The sequence below is a fragment of the Typopeltis vanoorti genome, chromosome 13 (assembly GCF_054136105.1).
Source record: "Typopeltis vanoorti isolate ZY-2024b chromosome 13, IOZ_Tvanoo_1.0, whole genome shotgun sequence".
NCBI lineage: Eukaryota > Metazoa > Arthropoda > Arachnida > Uropygi > Thelyphonidae > Typopeltis > Typopeltis vanoorti.
The window spans coordinates 113,214,894-113,232,103 of NC_143561.1; the positions used below are offsets into that span (position 1 = coordinate 113,214,894).

The 17,210-nt window shown below is 36.8% G+C and overlaps 1 protein-coding gene across 1 annotated transcript in view; it reads left to right on the top strand.

Moving 5' to 3' along the window:
- The window catches only part of Acsl (Acyl-CoA synthetase long-chain), a 393,532-nt gene that overhangs the window by 169,586 nt on the left and 206,736 nt on the right, over positions 1–17,210 (top strand). Inside the window, exons 8-9 of the mRNA XM_090403141.1 lie at positions 3,471–3,548; positions 11,707–11,776. Of these exons, the coding sequence (XP_090259267.1) occupies positions 3,471–3,548; positions 11,707–11,776 (148 nt within the window). The remainder of the gene's footprint in view (positions 1–3,470; positions 3,549–11,706; positions 11,777–17,210) is intronic.

Consider the following 17,210-nt stretch of genomic DNA (forward strand, 5'->3'; position numbering starts at 1 on the left):
CCAACAAACTAAAACCTTATAACTCTAGACCCCCTCCCCGATTATATGGACTCCCAAAAATACATAAACAAAATGTGCCATTGTGTCCCATAGCGGATGGCATTGATTCCTCCACATATAAATTAGCCAAACATTTAGCCAAAACGCTCGCACACTAAACTGGCAACACACCATCACACACAAAAAAAACTCAGCCCACTTTAAAGTGGGCTGAGTTTTTTATGTGTGATGGTGTGTTGAAAACCTCACACTCCAACACACTGACATAATGGTCAGTTTTGACGTCACCTCTCTATTCACTAATGTCCCACTCAAAGAAACCCTAGAGCTCATCCAAGCCAAGTTTCCTCCCGATATCTCAGCCCTATTTCAGTTCACAATGAACTCAGGCTATTTCGTTTGGCAAGGAAAGTTCTACAAACAGATAGAGGGGACAGTCATGGGTTCACCACTTTCCCCACCCTTGGCCAATTTCTTTATGGAGACATTTGAAGAGAAAGCCTTAAACTCCGCCCCACAAAAACCCACTATTTGGCTTCGTTATGTGGATGATGTTTTTGCTATTTGGCTACATGGCTCAGACACACTCCATTCCTTCCTAACACACTTAAACAACCAACACCCCAGAGTTCAGTTCACCTTAGAAAAAGAGGAAAACAACACCCTCCCCTTCCTAGATACTTTAATCACCCGCCAGCTTCATGGATCTTTGGTTTTCTCTGTTCACAGAAAAACCACCCATACTGGCAGATACATTCACCAGCAGTCCCCCCCCCCTCACAACAATATGGGGTTATAAAAACATTATATAACAGGGCAAAATTAATCTGCTCAGATGACAAGGCCCTAACTACTGAACTAAACCACATCCTCAACACTTTCTTAGCCAATGGCTATAACCCCCAAAAAATACTAAAACCAGTAAACCACAGCCCCCTCCCCCCCCCTCCACAATAAAGATTACACCAAGTCTATCACCATCCCCTACATCCAGGGCATTTCTGAGAAAATAACCAATATCCTCAAAAAATATGACCTTTCTTCCTGTTACAGACCATATAAAAAGTTGGCATCCCTTATCCGCTCTACCAAAGACCAACCACTTCCCATAGACCAGGTCCCTTGCAGCTGCAAATTGTCCTACTTTGGCCAAACAGGCAGAACAACAAATATCAGGATTTCAGAACACCAAGACTACATCCGGTTTCACCAGTACAGCTGCTCTGGGCTGGCAGACCATGCCTTAGATACCCACCGTAAAATTCGTTGGAAGAAAACAAAAATAATTCATCGCAGCAAGTTTAAATACGAAAGATTATTCAAAGAATCTTCAGCAGCTCTAAAAAAAACGTTCCTAACCTCAACAAATTTGGGTGCATGAAACTACCCCAAATTTGGGAGACTTACATTATGAGAACTTCAGCCCAACTGCCAAGACTACCAAATTAGTCCGCAAGAGGGCACCATTAGGACTTTAGGAACAATATCAGTTTCTTGCTTTCTTCCTCATTTGCTTTGTGTTAGTACCTGCGTGCACATACCACAAAGCAAATGAGGAAGAAAGCAAGAAACTTTTTTTTTTTTTTTTTGATATACTGTAAATAGAATTGGGAAGATGGCAATGTGATGTTGCCAAAATATAGAAGTTATTCATTAAAGTTACCTTTAATTAATATACTTTATATGCGTTGTTAATTCCGTAAACTAGTTACCGGTTAAAATGATATACCGTTTTTCCCAATTCTATTTACAGTATATCAAAAAAAAAAAAAAGTACAACTCTGGTCAAGCATAGAATGGTAATCACCAATATCTCCAAGAGAGATCATAAGGTTTGAGTCATAACAATACTGATTGTTTTTTTGTTTTTTTTTTTCATCATTCATGGAATTGTCCATAAAGAATTTCTTCTGGAAGGCCAGTTGATTAGCAGTCAATACTCTCTCAGTGTTTTGCATTATATGAATGAATATACAAGGCAAATGAGAGGGGAAACAATACAAACACAGCCACCTGTTGCTGCAAGATGTTGTGCCTGCAGTTGTGTGTTAGTTGTTTCATGTTTAAATCCATCAGAGCTCATACCTGATATTTGGCACTGGTAGACTTTTTTCTTGTTTCTGAAATTAATAAAAGGATGCCATTTTCTCTCAGTTGAGATCATTCAGAAGAATGTGAACTATCGAGTCCAATGCTATACCTTTAGATGCCTATCATTGGTGTTTCAAAAATTTATCCGAATGATGTAAATGTATTGAATTAAGGAGAAAGCAAAAAAAGAAAATGATTAATCTTCCTGTAGTTCTTTATTTTGTCTCATTATTTAAGTGACACATTGTATGCTATGCAGCATTGCATTATAAAAGTCAGTTTGTTTTTAAACTTGGAAGAGGCATCCTAATTGAAAACTTTTGATGAGATGGTGTAGGCCTCATGGAATGCAATATTTGTTGTAGGGCAGAGAATAAAATTCTCTGATATGAAAGGTTTCTTGCACTGTTCCATCCTCTAAGTCCACTGGTCTTTATGGGTACATATTACACCTTTTTTTTGTCATTCAACTGAGTGGAAAAAAAAAAAAAGAACCTTTGGCTGCATGATATAAAGGATCTAAAGCTCTCCATCCATTTTTTTTTTTCCTTTGTCCTAATAATATCAGGTTCTTTGTCCTCCTAACATCCCTTTCACTTTTTCACCTCAAAAGCTAAAACCATTCTGGATTGTAGTTTGGAATTGCAGCTGAAACAACTAAAGCTGAGTCCAGTGTATGTTAATTATATGTATTCTTTAGGCCAGTTTGCTTGTTTTTCAGGATGAAAAACCCACACTTTGTCGGACCAGTTTAGATTGTGACCTTTGCCATATTGCTTTGCACCAGACTTGCCCAAAGGGAAATATGTGGTGTATCGAGGGATATTGGAAATTTTGAATTGGTGTCAGTTGTTGGCGTATATAAGCAGCTTGTCATGAAGATGCTTCACATGCAAACCTTTGTTCATGCCTGGGTAAGGGATAAAAACAAAAATGTAACTTTTTTGTCAAGCATAAATTTTCTGAAATTATCTGAGATTCTCCTACTGTGTAGATCTTAAACAAAAACCAGCTTTTCCCTTTTTTCTTTGTCAGATGCATATTTTCTGATCCTCTAGAAAAGAGGATCAGAAAGTATGAGAACTTTCTATGGAACCTTGTACAAATAATACACATTTAACTTTCAGTTTTGAAATTCATCTACTTCACTGTAAATTGCCAGAATATAACAAATTTATTTAGAAATATCACTTGTTTTTGGTTTATATCTCAGTAATGTTAATTATACTGACACCTGATTTCTGTAGAATGACAGTAATGCTTTACACTATATACTTCACATTGCAAGTTAAATGTGTGACATTATTGGTATGTGAATTATCTGTAAAAATTGCATGAACTTAAAAGAACATGCCACTGTATTTTGCTCTTGTTTCAAGGAATAACTGGTGAATTACCAACTGCAGATGATGTTGCAATAATAATGTACACAAGTGGTTCAACTGGAATACCTAAGGGTGAGTTTTTGTATTATTTGATTTATAACTAAAATATTTGTCTTTCTTAAAATATAACTTTGTTTTTCTCATATAAATTTGTTAACTCCACCTCTCTACCTGCCGAGGTGGATGAAATAGTGAGACCAACTTGCACTTCTTATCCATGTTATTCAATAGGTGTTACAGAATCGTATCCAGATTTATCCTGACGTATATATACGTCCTGGCCACTCATCATCAAATTCCTGCCATGTACCCTCAAGGGGTGTATGGGGTATGATAGTACTACATGAAAAATTTACGTCATTACTAACTTCCTGTCTACAATTTTCCTCCAAATCAATCTGTCACTTAAGAATGACTTAAGTGACAGTTGTCACTTAAGTCATTCTTAAGTGAAAGTTTTCACTTCTGAAAGGCATGATATTATCAGATCTACTCTGTCCTTGATATAAATAGCATTTGGTCATTTATTATTATACTATTTGGTAACCTCCATTGTGGGAGGCCCACTCAACCAGCAATATGTCTATCACAATGAGCTTTGAAGTTGTTTTACACTATTTGCACTCGCAACTCACTCAGGCAATCCATTCCATTCACTAACAACTCTCCATGTAAAAAATATATTGCTCACTCCTTTCTTCATCACATCTCTAGACAACTTCCATTCCCATCTTAACATCCACTCTTTTTTTAATTTCTTTTGTATTGATCTGATAGATCCCTTAACTAATCTGAAGGTCTCTCTATCATATCTCCTCTTTTATTCCTATCCCCCCATCCTCTGTAACCAACATTCTTTCCACTACACTTCATAACCAACACTCCACAGTCCTGATATCACTTTGCTTATTTGTCTTTGGACCCCTCTCTAGTGTTTCCGCATCACAATGAAAACTAGGTGACCAAATCTGAGCTCCATATTTGGTCTGACTAAATATGCCTTATGTAGAGGCATGATCACCACCTTTCACATCTTCAACATTTGAAGATCACCAGTCAATCCACATGAAATATCATTAACAAACAAGTTAAACAGTAGGGGCCCAAGAACAGAACCCTGAGGTGCACCATTAGTCACCTTCCTTTTCTGAGTCTTGGCTCCATCATACACACAACAGCAAGTTGTGTGTATGATGGAGCCAATATATAGTTCGCCCACCGATTTGAGGTCCCTCGACACTTCTGCGCATCTCAGAAAAAGAAGAATCCATTCCGATAATAGGGTAATCAGTCCGTATAGTGGGATGAGTTGTTTATTATTACCGGTCGGAAAATTAACTTCTCTTTTATGATTATTGTAGTTAACTGTGTTGCTTGTATAACAATTGGAAAATTTTACCTATAAAGCACGTGATTTCGTGTGTTGGCGACCAATTCGGATGTCCTTCATTTTTTTCTCCCCTTCAGCATGAATCGACTATTCTTGGAAAGAGCGAAGCAGGGACCTGGAAACGGTGGGCGAACTATACTATATGTTCCTATCCTCTGCAACTTGTACACCAAGTTATCATGTGGGAATCTATCAAATGCTTTTACACAGTCCAAGATATGATTCTCCCTTATCCAACACATTCATCTTATCAACATAACCAGATTGCTAAAACAAGACCTGCCCCTCAAACCATGCTGACCATCATTGAGAACCAATATTTCCAATATTTTGATCACACCTGCAGATATACAGACCTGTCTATATGGAAATGTCTGTTCTTGAACTATGCTTGTGGAGAGATATTATTTTGCCTTCTTTCTACTCCTTAGCAGCTTTTCCCACTGCAAGACATAACCAGGTCAAGGGCAGGGCTTACTTTTTTGCACATTCTTTAAAAATACATGGTGATAGGTCATCAAATTTGTGCCATGCGCACCCTCAAGGGGTGTACAGGATATGATAGTACTACATGTAAAAATTTACATCATTACTAACTTCCTATCTACAATTTTCCTCCAAATCCAGTCTGTTACTTGTCAAGACTCAAACATTATCAGATCTTATATTTCTATCTTCTAAAGCATCAATCCACCTATATCTTGGTCTTCCTCTGGGTCGTTATCCTGGCAACCTGGCAGAGAATACTTGTTTTGGTAATCTTTCCTCGCCCATTATGTTTAAGTGACCATGTCACCTAAGATTATCTCTGCTAACGCATTCCTGGATTTAACTCATTCTGACAATTTCAAGTTCTTTCCTAATATCCTCGTTTTTAATATGATATTGCCATTGATGCCATCTGTTTACATCTCTAATCTTTCAGGGAATCTCATATCTGCGGTCTCTAGTCTTTGGACAAGTGACTTCTGACCAAGCTCTCAGATATATAAGTTAAAACTGGTTTGAACACTGTCTTGTATGCAGCTAATTTAGTGTTCCGACTAATTTCTGTTTTATTCCATATGAATTTATTCAATTGAATTACTACCATGCCAGCTTTGTTGATTCTGTTGTCTATTTCCATATTTAATTTACCATCTTCACTAAAAATCATGCCTAAGTAGCTGAAATGTTTTACTTGTTCCACAGGTTCCCCGTTCACAACACAGTTGACATTTTCAACAATTCTACCCATTTTCATTGTCTTTTTAATGCTGACCTTCATACCATATCTATTACAACAGATATTCAATTTAGTCAGGGAATCTTGCAGCCTTGTAGCGGATTTATTTAGAAGTATAACATCGTCTGCATAAAACAAAGAACTGACATTAACATCTCCAATTTTGATATCAGGTTTAATACCACTTTCCTTCATAATGCGATCCATATAGATAATAAAAAACACAGAGGATAATGTTACGTCCTTGTCTGACACCAGATTTAACATTAAACCATCTTCTGGTACTTCAATTCTAACTACTGACTCACAACTCGAATAAAGACTAAGTATTGCTTGATGTAATGCCCCATTACACCATATAACTGTAGCGTTTCGAATAACTTCTCTCTTGGAACCTTGTCATATGCCTTTTCCAGATCTACAAAACTTTAATACAGATCTTTGTTATATTCCCATGATTTCTTAACTATTTGTCGTAAAGTGAATATCTGATCTTGACAGCCTCTATTTGCTGGAATCCAACTTGTTCTTCCCCAAGCTTTTTCTTCCACAATTCTTCTAAACAGTTTTTCAAGTATACTTGTATAAATCTTACCAGAAACTGTCGATAGGGAAATACCGCTGTAATTTTCACATTCAGTTTTATTTCCCTTTTTATATATGGGTATACTATGAGAGCTCTACTCAGTCATCGGGAATTTGTCCCTCTGTCCAGGCCTTTTATAATTGTTTCATTTAGCAATTTTTCAAAGTAGTTACTCAATACTTCAAGGATATCTTTTTCTCCAGTTTTTATGTCACCTTTATCATCTCTAATTCCTTTTAACATGTTCATTGCCAATCACGCGATATTGCGTGGTGCTAGTTCTAGCCTTGCGGCCGATCACGCGTTATCGCGTGGACGTCGCTATCAAGTTTCTGAGCGGAATAGTATAGTGGCCAAAGCGAAACGGCTCGTAATATTTATATTGTCCACTAGGGAAGAGATCGACTTTCGTGGAGTGGGGATGGCCGCCAGCCATTGTCTATTGTTTATGTTAGCCAGTGCGCACAGTGGCGCCGTTCGGACAAGGCGACAATTTTGTTTAGTTATTCGTTGATTTAGCGTGCTCGAAGTTTGGTTTTTATTTATTTTGAGTATTGTTTTTTTTTTTTTTTTAGTAAGTTCCCTATAAATGTTGATTTTTGCTAATTATTTTTTTCTATTTGTACGTTATTTTTAAAAATTCTATGTGATTATAAAAGACTGATAATTAAAGTTATAATTATTATATTTAAATGTTTTTTATTTGTAAAATATATAACTTATTTGACCGAATTACATATCACGCGATATCGCGTAATAGATATTTAGAGTACATAAATCCTATGTACCTAATAATAATAGAAGCATATAAATAATATATTAACTTATTTTGAGCACAATAAAAACTAAATAAAAAAAATAAAAAAAATTTAGCCACCACTCAAAATTCCAATTTTCACTTGGCAATGAACGTGTTAACACTCTTTCCTCCATTTCTGAGCTTCTTCAACGAGCTCCAGAATATCTTGCCACCTTCTTGATATTTTTTTTCTATGTTTTTACTAAAAAAAAAAAAAAGCTAAACAAAAGTCTTCCCAAGACTTTTGTTTAGCTAGTTTTACACAGTGTTAACTTTCTTACCACATGCTTCTCTAGCTGAATCAATCAGGGTTTTTTTTTTTTTTTTTTTTTTTTTTTTTTTTTTTTTTTTTTTTTTTCAAGGCTTGATACTGAATCTCTAAGATTTGATTCCTGTTCTCAATCTCTCTTATTTTTTCTTCAATAAGCTTTGTGTATTTTAGTCTACAGTTCACATCGGAGATCTACTCACCTTTTATTCGCATTAAAACTTTCTTACATGTTCTTCTTTTCAAAATGAAATTAAATTTTATCCTGCTCAAGACTAAATAGTGATCACTTCCAATTTCAAATCCTCTGTACATTCTGGTGTTCTGCACCAGGGAGAAAACATCACTATCGACAATAACATAGTGAGACTTTTCTTTATCCTTGCCTCTTCTCTCCATGTGAATTTGTGCAAATTTTTATGTTGGAACATGGTGTTAGTAATAACCAGTCCATGTCCTGAACAGAAATCCAACAGGTATTTGCTGTTATTATTAGCTTTGCTCTTTTCTCCAAATTTTCCCAAAATATTTTTGTATGTCTGATAATCATTTTCTACTCTGCTATTTAGATCCCCAACAAGGACCAATTTTTTCTTTTTCATTGTGTCAGTTGTTTTCTCTAAAGCCTCAAATAATTCCTCCACTTCTACCTTAGTAGAACCTTCTTTAGTAGGACCATTGGCACAAATAAGTCTCATTGTCCAGTTCCCCATTCTCATATTTGCCCACATCATTCTACTTGAAACTGCTTGCCATTCAATAAGATTAGTCTCATATTTAGTATTGAATACTATGGTTATTCTTTCTTTTCCTTGATTGTCATTGCCTGAGTATAAAATTTTGTATTTATTGCTCAGAAAACCTCAGATTCTTTGATCTTTAATTCTTCTTCCTCTCTTTTCTATATATTCCACAGCATCATATAGCATCATTTTATACCACTGTGATATACACTTATGAAGTGCTCTTAAATTTAATTCCACTATGTCATTTGCTATGGTTGTTCTGCTACCATAACTATCCACCAGCATACTGCCATAATTATTTTTCCTCTTGCTTGCCACATAGCAGTAAAATTCCCTTGGATTAGCTTTGACCTGACTGGCCAATCTCCTCTCGTATTCTAATTTTCCTTTTTAACCATGCTTGTCACTTTTCTGGCCTACACTTTACATTCTTCATGCATCTGTTCACTGCAAAATGTCTTTTACTTCCTCCATAACTTCTTTTGTGACACTGTTTGCTTGATTTCACCACTTCATTGTTACTCTATTTATTCACTTAACTCTTGGTATGCAGTTATGCATTGCTTGTGTTAGATACTGCCTTATCATTTCCATTTCATTGTCAACATCTTTTCTACGCAATTCATCAAACCAAGTGTATTGATGCTAGTTGACTATGGAGCTTCTGATAATAACCTGCTTTATAGTTCCACATATGAAGCTGGTTTGAAAAGTTCTCAGCCTTGACTATAGATGGTAACACTATCAGCAAGATTTGCTTTTTCTAAGCTGGTACACTTGTCATAAGCATCAATGTGAAATTGCAAGTCATTCTACCAAGTAGTTTGTTTTATACAACTGTCTGAAGCAAAAGTGTTATCTGTATCCCTTGAAATAGATAAAATTGAGTATTGTGCAGTTATAAAATTCTTTGTAAAAGAAGGTTTAACGGCAAAAGAAATTCATTCAAAGTTCATAAAAGTTTATTGGCACTCTTCTCCTTCGTTTTCGACCATTCAGAAATGGGCTGTGAAATTTAAACATGGCCCTAACAGCCTTGAAGATGATCCACATGAAGGAAGTCCAAAAAGTGTAACAACACTGGAAATCATTGATCAAGTGCACGATATGATATTGGATGACCAGCGAGTCAAAGTGTGTGAAATTGCTGAGAATATAGGCATTTCAAAAGAAAATGTAGGATATATTTTGCATGAAGAATTGCAAATGTAAAAGCTTTGCACAAGATGGGTGCCATTCTTGCTCACAGCAGATCAAAAATGCACTCGCATGAAAATCTCTGAACAGTGCTCGGAGCATTTTAACAAGAATAAAACTGATTTTGGGTGTTGATTTATTACTATGGATGAAACTTTGATTCACCATTACACACCAGAATCCAAACAGCAGTCAAAACAGTGGACAGAAGCTGGTTGTTCAGCGCCAAAGAAGACAAAGTCAGGTCCATCAGCAGGAAAGGTGATGGCACCAGTTTTTGGGATGCTACTCATGGTAAAGGTGGACCAAGCTCTCCCATAATGCAAAGCACATCTCCTTGCGGACATGTATAATGCTATGCATTAACAGAAGGGCCACCACCCAGACTGGTTTCGACCCTTATTGAGGTCTCATCAGTGGGACCCAAACTCAGAAGTGGTGATACTAAAGCAGAAGCAATGGAGAAGTCATATTTAACTATACGAGTCGCCAAAAGGTGTTCCACCTTATTGTTAAATTACTCTGGATTTAGAGAAAGATGTTGGAAGTTTTTTCCACTTGGTCAGACTATAATGAATTTAGTTTGATCCTTTATCCAAGTGTAAGCAAACAAAGCTTTATGGGAGATACTGAGATAAGGATTGATGAGAGTTTGGTCCACCTTTACCACGAGTTGTCTTAGTCCTGAAGATACTTCAGGCGCAAACTTTGTATGCTTACACTTGGATAAAGGATTAAACTAAATTTATTATAGTCTAACCAAGTGGGAAAAAACTTCCAACATTTTTCTCTAAATCCAGAGTCATTTAACAATAAGGTGGTACATCTTTTGGCAACTTGCATAGGTAAATATGACTTCTCCATTGCTTCTGCTTTAGTATCACCACTTCTGGGTCTGGCTCCTACTGAAGAGACGTTAATAAAGGTCGAAACCGGTCTGGGTAATGGCCCTTCCCTTAATGCATAGCATTATACATCTCCTCAAGGAGATGTGCTTTGCATTATGGAAAATACTGAGACAAGGAGTGATGAGAGCTTGGTCCACCTTTACCACGAGTTGCCTCAGTTCTGAAGATACTTCATGCTCAAACTTTGTTTGCTTACACTTGGATAAAGAATTAAACTAAATTTTTATTATGGTCTAACCAAGTGGGAAAAAACTTCCAACATTAGTGAATTAATAATTTTGTTTATAAATTATCCATAAAATACTTCAGTAGTCAGCATAATATTGACATGAAACAACTTAGTGTTATACTTTAATTTTAGAAAGTCTTTAAAAAGTGTTTGTAAATTAAAATCAAGGACCCAATGAACTGTCATCCTTACCATCTTTTTTTAGAACAGGTTCAAAGCATCAGCTCATTTATCTCTCAAGCAGAATATATTAATGTTAGCCATCATTCTGTATACCATATCTAATATATAAGTTATTTTCTTAACAAATGTAATTAAAAAAAAAAAAAAAAAAAAAAAAAAATTGGTGGAAGTGGGGGAACATCACTAACACAGGACTGGAGTGAAATACTTAAATAAAACCCATTCATGTGTTGCACTGATGATTGGGAAAAAATCTACCTGCCCACATTTTATCAGATAAAAAACAGAAAAAAAGAAAGTATTTTCTAATAAGCAGAAATACTGCTTTCAGGAAATAGTTCATGGAGGATGAAACGGTTATCACAGTCATCTTTTACTGCAGTAGACACCACTGTTGTTAATTTACTCACTATTAAAACTGCCAGAAAATATCTCATCCAGAGTACCATAGCATTAGTGCATGTAGCAAAGGAAATTCACTAGAAACTATTCTTTTGGTCCATATAAGTTTGTTGTAGTTAGTTGATATTTGCGATTTATACCTTTCACATGGCATTAACCTGATGTTAATTTTAATAGTCTATCTGAATCTTTTCAGCCTTTGAAAATCATGTAATGTCTTTAAATTTGATACAGGTTTGGTTATATTAGTTGACATAGTATCGTAATGTAAAATAAATCATTATTGTAATTTTTTAGGTGTCTTGTTAAGCCATAGGAATATTATAGCAACAGCAAGAGGTTTTGCTGCAACTATTCCAAGAAAAGAGTAGGTGGTTTTAAATTGTATTATCTCATTCTCATATACTTAACATGAGTTATGAAGTCAAATTTATAAAATGTTGTATTCCTTAGTGAAATAACATCTGTACAGCAAAACAAGTTTTTGATAGCATTATATGTTGATCCATTTTCACTTTTTAATATTAATATATATTACTACTACACACAATGGCAGAACCTATAACAAACAAATGCTGTTTGTGGGTAGGAGTAATCTGATAATATTCTTCATGAACTGTTGAAGATTGTAGTCCTTTGGAAATGCCTCACTAGGGAGGTTGTTCCACAGAATTGAGGTGTGAAGGAATGAACGATGACTGGGAGTGGTAGGTTCAGTGAGTATGCAGTTCAACTTTAAAGGGATGTTGAGTAGCTGTTGCTTAAGTTCCTGTAGATCTGGAAGAAATGGTAGGCATAATGGATGCTGGTTCTGTTGAACAATAGCCATGGAAATAACTGCAAAAGAGACAATGCAGAAATTGATGTTCTATGGGAAAGTGCTCAAGAGAATCTGTAAGAGATGTCATTAATCAACAACTGCCCTTTTCTTGAGCAGCATCGAGAATTTTTAGGGAGGTTTGGGTGTATCACTCCAACCATCAGAGTAGTATTTCAAGATTGGTTGAATTTGGGAATTCATACAGAGTGAGTAACTGTTAAGCAGAGAAATAATGTCTTGATTGGAAAAAGATTTTTCCAAAAGATGATGCTACAGAAGTGATATGATTGTGGCAGGAAAGGCTTGGAGTAGGAGTCAGTCTGAGAAGAGATTTGGTCTTGACTGTTGAACTGAGTATTACCAAAAGTAAGTGGAAACGATCTGAGGTCATTTTTTGTGAGAAAACAAGCAAAACTGTTTTGGAAACTCGACGTTAACTAGGTTGCTTTCACTCCAATAAAGGATACCATGGAGATTAGTGTTCAGGATACTAATTTCGGATCTTGAAGCTTGAGATGTTTGAGCATTTGCAAGACTTGTCATATGAGTTGGATGGGTGGATATGCTATCATTAGCATAATCGGTGGCCAATAGAGGGCTACATGGTGTGTAGCATTTGTAAGAGAGCTCCTGAAAAGATAAGTATTATTTCAAGTGATAATTGGTTAATTTGCTTGAATCTTACATAGTATTATTTATTTTTTGTATCTTAGCGTGTCTGTGTGATTTTTGTGTGTTTTCTGAGTTATTTCAATCAGTAATTTGATAGATATGATTAATAGCATGCACATGGCATCAATAAGAAGGAATACAATGGCGTCCAGATCGCCAATTTTGTCCTGAAATTTTAATATAAAGGAGTTTATTCAGTGTACTGTTTGTGAAATGTATACTTTGAGGAGAGCGGTTGGAGTCTGGTTACACAGTGATAGTGGAGTGAATGTGTGCAGAAAGTGTAAGGAATGTGAGAATTTAAAGTGTGTTTCAGGTCGTGAGAGTGATATCGTTGTTGAAAGTCAGAATGTAGAAAATAGTGATATGAGAGGTATGAATTGTGATATTTGTGAGGTAGTACTAGATAGCTGTGAGAGCGGCGGTGAAAGTGAGAATGAAGGTAAAAATACAGAACGAATAATAAAAATGATGAGACAGATGCAATGAGTGAGATCACATGGCTGCGCAGAGCAATACATAGGGTGAATCGGCAGCTGGAGCATTGGCAAAAATGTTTACCCAGTGTACCAACTAATAAATGGCAAAAGTATGATAAGAAAAATAAGAGTATGATCGTGAGTGTAAACAAAATGAAAGAGCGAGTGTTGTACAGAGATTCTTTAGTAAGAGGTGTGATTTAAATGTTGCAAGTAAAAGAAAAATGTATATGGCAGAATGATTTTAAAGAATGCCGATGGTAGGGAGGTAACTGAATCAGTTGATATAGTGGAATTACTGAGTGAGCACTTTTCAAGAATATATCATCCAGGTGGTGATATTGCAGGAATGAATGAACCAATAGATTATATGGGAATTGTGGTGAATGAAGTAGAGGTGAATAGTCTATTACTAAACCTCAATGTCAATATATCTGTGGGATTGGATGTTGTACCAGCTCGTGTCGTACGTGAAGCGGCTAAAGAATTGCCAGTGCCCTTGACCATTTTGTTTAATTTGAGTCTCTGGTCTGGGTTAGTCCCGAGGGGGGTGGAAAGAGGGGGAAATAGTTCCACTACATAAAGGAGGTTCCAAGACTGCTGTTGTAAATTACCGACCGATCAGCATATCAGGAATCATTGTCAAGGTCTTGGAGAAAATAGTCAAGAGGAAAATACAAGATTGGATAGAGGAAAATGGGATACTGTATGGGGGACAGCATGTTTTTGTGAAGGGTAGATCATGCATCAGTAACTTGCTCATGTTTTATAACACAGTGACGGCTGAACTAGATAAGGGTAATGGATTTACACTGATTCTACTGGACCTTGCTAAGGCCTTTGTCAGGATACCACATGGAATTTTAATCAGTAAACTGCAGCTGGGAATCAGTAAACTGCACCAACCCTATATCCATCCCCTATATGGGGATGGATATAGGGTTGGTGAGATAGATAGGAGGGTGGTTGATGGAGAGATATCAAAGAGTGGTTTATTCAGGAGTAAAGTCCAAAAGACAACCTGTGACTAGTGGTTTGTCCAGAGTTGGTTCTGTTCTTGGACCACTACTGTTCAGTTTATTCATTAACGATATAGGAAAGGATCTGAGAGGAACTATTCATTTGTTTGCTGTTGATGCAAAGTTGGGTAGAGCAATAGTTGAGTGAACAGGATGTCAAAATTTTGCAGGATAGTTTGGAGGGTTGGGCTAAGGAGAATGGATGTCAATTTTATGTGGCAAAATGTAAGGTTATGCATTTTGGGGTGAAAAGATTAGCAGCAGTATATCACATTGGTGGAACTGTATTCCAGGTGATTGATGAGGCCAGGGATTTGGGTGTGTTGGTGGATAGGGAGTTGAAGTTTAGGGGCACATAGCGGTCTCTGAGTTTGCTACCCCTCACAACACACATCAAAAATACTACAAAAAGTCAAAATGACATATAGGGGAATAAATTAAAACATCATGTTTATTTTCGAAGTAAAACTTTAATTTCAACATTCTAAAATGTTATTTTTCTTGCTTTTCTGTTAGCAAAATCGCCGATGACATTGGCGAAGTCTATTTCATAGTAATGTAGGTAATTCTTAATCAATTTTATTTAGAAAAACTCTTCTCACAACTAGTAACACTTACATCAATTGTGAGGAAAATTCGCAGTAGTATTATAATATTTGGAAATGAGTTCTCGAGACTGTATTTTAGAATTAACTGCAAAAGTTCAAAAAGGTTCAAAGTGACGCCTGGGGCAGATCGCCCCCTCCTACTCCCATTAGCTACGCCTCTGAAAGGATTAAAACCAAGCTTATAAAATTGCTTGGTATCTTTAATGTATGTGTGTCCACAGCATTCCACCTGAACAATGCAGAAGCAAATTGATACCTCAACCTCTTTCTGTGGCAAAATGGTAGAACATGAGCCTCACCCGAAATACCTTAGAGTAAGCCTGGACAGAACCCTAACCTATAAAAGGCACATTGCCAACCTGTCCAACAAAATTAAAATGAGAAATAATATCATTTCAAGGCTTGCTGGAACAACCTGGGGTTATGGGGCAAGTCCTAAGTTCATCTGTACTAGCTCTCACATTCTCTGCAGCAGAATACTGTGCTCCCGTATGGGAAAGAAGTGTGCACACTAACATTATAGACACCCGGCTTAACTCTACCATGTGCACAATTATTGGGACACTGAGAAGCATCCCTCTCCCATTTCTGCCTGTCCTATCTAGCATTGCTCTACCAAATATATGGTGAAGCAATGTAAGAATTTAATAAACTAATGAGCAACCTGCTCCTGTCCCTGCATCAGACTCTCATAAATCTACCTAGTCTTCACCTAAAATCAAGAAACGCTTTCTGGTCCATGGACGAACTCTCATCTGCCTTGCCATCAACACCTGACATGTAGAGTGAACACTGGTCCAACAATCTTCCAGTGAATGGCTTCCTGGTTGAAGATCCCTGTGCTCTGCAACCTGATTTTGCTCTTCGTAGGAAGATTTGGTCATCTATCAACAGGATCAGAACTAACCAGGGCAGATGTGGCTACCTACTAGATAAATGGAGGCTGTCAGACTACTCTTATTGTGACTGCTCGCCCATGGCCCAGACGATCACTCATGGTGAATGCCTACCTGAGGCACTAATTTCATGGTGTGGCCTCCAGGACATCCACGAGGTGACGGATGAGGCCCTGGATTGACTTTCTGGACTGGAATGGACATTGATCTGTAGCTGCTTTGTATTCCTTTTGCCATAAGAATAAATAAAGGAAGAAGGTGAGTGAAATGACAGAGCCCTGAGAGACACCAGCATTGATAGTAAAATTTAACTATCCACCATCACACACGATGTAAGAGAAAATTACACGAGGATGTGAAGACAGTCCAAATGATGGTAACTTGAGATGCCCTTCATCCTTGGAAATGTCAAGAGCAGTGGCACAGGTTTCTTCAAATTTCCATGAAATGGATCTATAGGTGTGGATCTTGATTGGCAAAATCCATACTTGTGATTACTAATTAGATAGCAGTTCTTGAGGTGTTGAAGAAGTTGACTATGGATAGCCCTTTCCATTACAAAACTGATGTGAGAACAATAAGCTGATAGCGTGATGGTAAACGTTTCTCTAATTTTTTGGGGAACTTGTTATATATGAGCTTTCTTCCATTCTGTAAGGTGTATGCCAGCTGATTACAGTTTAGTGAATAGATTATAAAGCAGAATAGGTGGGATTCTAGTGGACTGGCTGCCTTCATGGTATCCAAGTTATTAAAGATTCTCTGATTGTCTTTCTGGCAGAAGATCAAAGGAGGTATGAGATGTATTATTCTAGGGAAAAGGAGAGAAAAATGAAGCAAAGGCAATCCTTGTCTTTAGATGTTACAATGTTGCTATTAGGTTGAGGAAGTAGCACAGATGGACAAAAGTTGTACCCAACAGCTTTGACAAGAGACCAGAAGGCATGACTGCCAGTAGCACAAGCAGCAAGTTTCCTACATTTATCCTTGTTAATTTAGACTTTGGCTTTTAATTGTGGTTTTACAAGTGTTGCAGACAACTGTATAGACTATGAAGAAAGCTGATGTTTCAGTCTCAGTCAACTTGTGATAAGACTGTTTGCTTTTGTTGGCAGCTCTGGCACGGTTCATGGAGAACCGTGGTTTGGTTATGGGTTTGGAAATTCGAACAGAGTAAGGAATGAAAGTTTCCATTCTAATATGAATTATTTCTGTAACAAGATCACAACAGGATCTGGATCAGAAGAATAAAAACAGTGTTCTGACCACTGAAAGCAGCAGTAAAAGTCACAGTTCCTCCTCTTGAC